The sequence below is a fragment of the Corvus brachyrhynchos genome, unplaced genomic scaffold (assembly GCF_000691975.1).
Source record: "Corvus brachyrhynchos isolate BGI_N302 unplaced genomic scaffold, ASM69197v1 scaffold130, whole genome shotgun sequence".
Lineage (NCBI taxonomy): Eukaryota > Metazoa > Chordata > Aves > Passeriformes > Corvidae > Corvus > Corvus brachyrhynchos.
This window is the reverse complement of record NW_008236193.1, coordinates 1324270-1329066: the sequence shown is the minus strand read 5'-3', so window position 1 is coordinate 1329066 and position 4797 is coordinate 1324270. Positions and strand designations below refer to the sequence as shown.

Sequence of the window (4797 nt, the reverse complement as noted above, 5' to 3'; positions counted from 1 at the left end):
AGCAGTGTCCTGGCAGGAGAGGAGAAGGAGCCTGGTGCGGGCAGTGTGATGCAGCCTGGCCTGGGTGACAGCCTGAGCAGCCCCTCAGTGCCGGCTGCAGGAGCAACAGGGGGGATGTGCCCAGACAGCCAAGCCCCTGGGCCAGCTGTGCTGGAGACGACACACAGCAACTGGGACCCATCCCCAGTGCAGGACAGTGGAGCTGCCCCAAGCCCTGTGGCCGGTGAGTGTCACCAGCAATGATGCCAGGGTCTGGATTGGAATATTCCTGCAGGAAGAGAGAGGCTGGCCCTGTCGGGGACAATGCCTGCAGGGCCAACTCTACTCATGCCCCAGCAGTTGCCCATGTCCCTTTCATGCCTGCCCGGGGGTCTAGGGGGTTTGGGGTGCTTGGCTAGCCCCAGGGAGAGACTGTTTACAAGAGCATGTAGTGACAGGACAAGGGGGAATGGTTTCAAAACGACAGCAGGTTTAGGTTAGATATTACGCAAAATTCTTTACTGTGAAGTGGTGAGGCCCTGGCACAGGTTACCTAGATAAGTTCTGGATGCCCCATCCCTGGAAGTGTTTAAGGCCAGGTTGGATGGAGCTCTGAGCAACCTGGTCTAGTGGAAGGTGTCCCTGACTATGGCAGTGAAGTTGGAATGAGACGATCTTTAAGGTCTCCTTTAACCCAGACCATTCTGTGATTCTGAAATTCTATGATTCTTGCTCACTGGCCCTTGACATCCATCTCTTTTCCTGTAGGAGCCCTGAAGTCGATCATGAAGAAGCGGGATGGTGCTCCCCGGAGTGAGGCGGAGGGCAGCAAGAAGAGCCTGCAGTTTGTGGGCGTGCTGAATGGGGAGTACGTGCTCAGGGGCTCCTGCCACCCCCGTGAGCCAATCCTGGTCCCCTGCATCCCTGTCCTGGGCTGGGGCCAGTGGCAGGGCCTGAAGGGGGCCAGGCTGGTGCTGTGTTGCCACTGAGCATCCTCCTTCTGTGCAGGTATGAAAGCACATCCAGTGAGGAGGAGGAAGAAGGCAACAGCTCCTCTGAGAAGGCTTCGGCCAACAGCTCCAACAGTTCGGAGCAGGGAGACACCGAAACCTCAGAGGAGGAGGCCGGAGAAGGCACGTGTGAGCCCAGGCTGGAGTGCAAGGGGACTGATGTGACCCTGCTGGAGCCCCCTGAGGTGAAGGAAAAGTAAGTGCCAGTGGGGAAGGCTCCCTGCTCCAGGGCCTTGTGCAGCTGGGAGCCATGGCACTGGCCCTGCCAGCTCGGGGCATCTGCCCCAGCTTCAGTGCCATTGGTGGGAAAAACCCATTCAGCTCCTGCAGAGACCATTCAGCAGAAAACAATCCTTCCAGTTTCTTGGGTCTCCTAAGGAAAGAATGAGAGGCCCCAGATGCCCCTTTGCTGCAGAAGATAGTTTAGAGGGGGACAAAAAAACCCAACAGCCTTCAATAGCATTTTTCAACAAAAGGAAAAAAAATGTGGCCTAAGAATGGGTGAATTGTGCCCAAGCACATCCATATAAGGCTCCTTTCTATGGAGGTTTGCAGAGGCTGAAGCAGCAATGGTGCAGCCACCAGGCTGGAGGTTGCACTCTGGGGACCTCGTGGAGTTACAGGCACTAGGGAGCTCTGCAGGGGAAGTCAGGGTGCTCCACAGGTTTGGTGGGGTGATGCAGCCCCACACTGCAGACATCCTCATGCTCTCCACAGGTTCGAGCTAAGCCCCAGGATGAGGGAGGCCTGCCTCATCGTCAAGACCCACCTGGGCCACCCCGGTGCTGCCAAGAGCAAAGAGGTGGTGAGTGGAGCACTGGGGTGGGATGGCTTGCCCAGCCCCTGCCAACATCCCCCAGGGCTGGCCCTACCCAGAGAGGGACCAGCAAAGCCTGGCTCAGCACCTTCCCCCAAAATACAGCCCTTTGCTCCAGGGTTTGTCCCAGATACCGCAAAGCCCATGTGGACTCAGTTCAGGCCATGCCCAGCATGGGTTTGGGCAGTTCAGGGTCCTGCCTTCACCCACCCCCTCTGGAGCAGGGATTCTGCTCCCCGCCCCGGGCTGGCAGCAGGGGTGCGTGCCAGGGTGCGAGGCCCTGCAGAGGCTTAGCGGGAGCTCAGCCCCTCTCTGCCCACAGCTCGCCAGCAGCAGCCTGGTCCTTCAGGAGTGGTTCCGTCTGTCCAGCCAAAAGTCGTCCGTCCCTGACACAGTTGCCAACCACCTCCTGGCCTTTGCCGAGGTCTCACCAGCTCTCCTGACCCACGTGGTGAACCTGGCAGACGGGAATGGCAACACGGCCCTGCACTACAGTGTCTCCCACTCCAACTTCCACATCGTGCGGCTGCTGCTGGATACGGGTCAGTGCCCCCCACCCCCAGAAACATCCCCTGGCCACCATCCCACTGTACCCCAGGTCATGGCCTGGCCATGTCAGCACAGGGGGAAGGCACTGGCAGTAGAGGGGCAAGAAGAGCTGCCCCAGGCTGTGTCTGTTCATAGGTGTGGGGATAAGCAGTCACCCCAGTCCGTTTGGGAGCCCAGATTTGATGGGGGAGATCCATCAGCAGTTCTGTGCCTGTGGGATGGCTCACAGCACCCTGGGCAGGACTGTGAGGGGGAGCTAGGCACGTGGCTTGGTCCATGTCTCCCACCAGCCCTGCAGCATCCTGAGCCCCTCTCCCCACCCCCACAGGGATCTGTAACGTGGACCACCAGAACAAAGCTGGGTACACCGCCCTCATGCTGGCAGCACTGGCAGCTGTTGAGCAGGAGGAGGACATGAATGTGGTCAGGAGGCTCTTCAGCATGGGCAACGTCAACGCCAAGGCCAGCCAGGTTGGTGCGGGCTGAGGGCCACCACATCCTGATCCTCAACTCCCACCCCCAAGCAGATGCCAGAGCCACACTCGGCTTTTCCAAGGGCAGGCCAATGGCTCCAAAACCCAGAGGCGTCGGCACATAGGGAGGGAGCGGGGCTGTCTCAGCAGTGGTCCTGTGGTGCGGGGAGCACAGTGGGGGCAGAGGTGGCCTGGCAGTGTCCCTTCCTCGCAGGCTGGCCAGACGGCGCTGATGTTGGCCGTCAGCCATGGCCGGCAGGAGATGGTGGAAGCCCTGCTCGCCTGCGGGGCCGACGTGAACCTGCAGGATGAGGAGGGCTCGACTGCGCTGATGTGCGCCTGCGAGCACGGCCGCGTGGAGACCGTGAAGCTGCTGCTGGCTCAGCCCACCTGCAACATCTCCATCGTGGACAGTGTAAGGCTCTGCCACTGGGCCTGGGCAGCCCACACTACGTCCTGTCCCTAAACCCCTTTCTACATGCTCTCCCTTACTTTCTAGGATGGTAACAATGCTGTTGCCATCGCGCTGGAGGCTGGTCACAGTGACATCGCCACGCTCCTCTACGCCCACCTCAATGGCACGAAGGCGCAGGCACCTGTGAGTACCACACCACTCCCCACGGGAGGGGAAAGGGCTGTGACACAGATGAGTGTCTCCAGGAAAAGGCTGCAGGAGCAAGAGCAGAGCATTTTGGGTGCTACATGCTCAGAACAGCCCTGCTGGCCCTGACCTGGAGTCACTGGAGGGGTCTCTGGTGACTCTACTCTCTCTGCAGCAGGGGATGTCACCGACAGCCACAAAGAGCCCTGGGAGTCCAAAGAAACCAAATTAGAGTGACCTTGGGATCCAGCCAGGGGCCACCATCAGCACTGGGCTGTGATTCACATCCCCTCACCTGCCACCCCCTCTGTGCCAACCCGCTCCCTGCAGCTTCAGTCCCATCACAAGCGCCATCCCTGGGCCTCCCTTGCCCGTCTCTTCCGCTGGATGCAGCCCATGTGCAGCCACCTCACTGCACCAAGTGACAGGAGCCAAGTGACCTCGGGGTGGGACACACGGGGAGCAGAAGCCACCCCATCCCCTCTGCTCCCTGCCGTGACCACCGGAGCTGCACCACCTCTGAGCCCTCTGCAAGGAGGAACAGCAGAGAAACAACCCAGCAGAAACAGCACTTGGTTTGTGCTCTCTGGCAGCTCTGAGACAGCAGCCAGTGCCAGTGACATGGAGCCAGGAGGGCCAAGTGACGGCTCCTGGCCCCAGCAGGGACGTGGTGCTCTGCAGGCACGTCCTGTGCAGCAATGGGAGAGGGAATACTGCCTTGGATAGGGGCTGGGAGCATTTCCAGACTCAAATACTTGCCCATCTTTTCTGGCATTTCCTTTCCTAGCTGAAATCAGATTTTTTTTCTTTTCTAGCACATGCACACAAAGCAAAAAAATTGTATTGCTTGGCCAAAGGATGAAGTTCAACATGAAATCACTTGGGATTTGATTGGCTCAATGGGAGCAAAACCTCTGAGCAGTTGGGGTTGGTTGCAGCCAAGTGACAAAAGGGGCTGAGGGCCAAGGATGCATTTGGCAACTAAGCCTGCCTAGCTGATAACCCACATGGGGAGCAGGTCCTTCTCCCAAGGGAGAGAGACCAATTACCTCCTAAACATTTCCCCAATTAACCAGTCCCACAGGCTGTGCAGACAGCCAGAGCCCACAGCCAAGTCCCTCTCTGCCCACTTCCCATCCCAAAAGGGAGGAGAGCAGCTGACAGCAGCACCAGGAAAAACACATGGGCTGGAAGAGCTCAGAGCACACAGGTAGAGCCTGCAAAGGGGAACATGTACGTCAGAGAACACGTGTCTGTGCAAGTGTGTGAGTGCCGTGCAGGGTGGGAACAGGGTAAGGACGAGGACCGGGAGAAACAAGGGTTTTGCATGGGAAGGCAGCTGTGCTCTGAGCCCTTCACAAAGGTAAT

The 4797-nt window shown here is 58.8% G+C and overlaps 1 protein-coding gene across 1 annotated transcript in view; it reads left to right on the top strand.

The window, feature by feature from the left end:
- Nucleotides 1-4320, top strand: part of LOC103620972 (KN motif and ankyrin repeat domain-containing protein 3) — an 11591-nt gene extending 7271 nt beyond the window's left edge. Inside the window, exons 4-12 of the mRNA XM_008639721.2 lie at nt 4-223; nt 748-847; nt 988-1185; nt 1707-1794; nt 2129-2348; nt 2684-2826; nt 3043-3243; nt 3328-3426; nt 3605-4320. Coding sequence (XP_008637943.2) covers nt 4-223; nt 748-847; nt 988-1185; nt 1707-1794; nt 2129-2348; nt 2684-2826; nt 3043-3243; nt 3328-3426; nt 3605-3661 — 1326 coding nt within the window. The 3' untranslated portion in view covers nt 3662-4320. The remainder of the gene's footprint in view (nt 1-3; nt 224-747; nt 848-987; nt 1186-1706; nt 1795-2128; nt 2349-2683; nt 2827-3042; nt 3244-3327; nt 3427-3604) is intronic.
- The last annotated feature ends 477 nt before the right edge of the window (nt 4321-4797 follow it).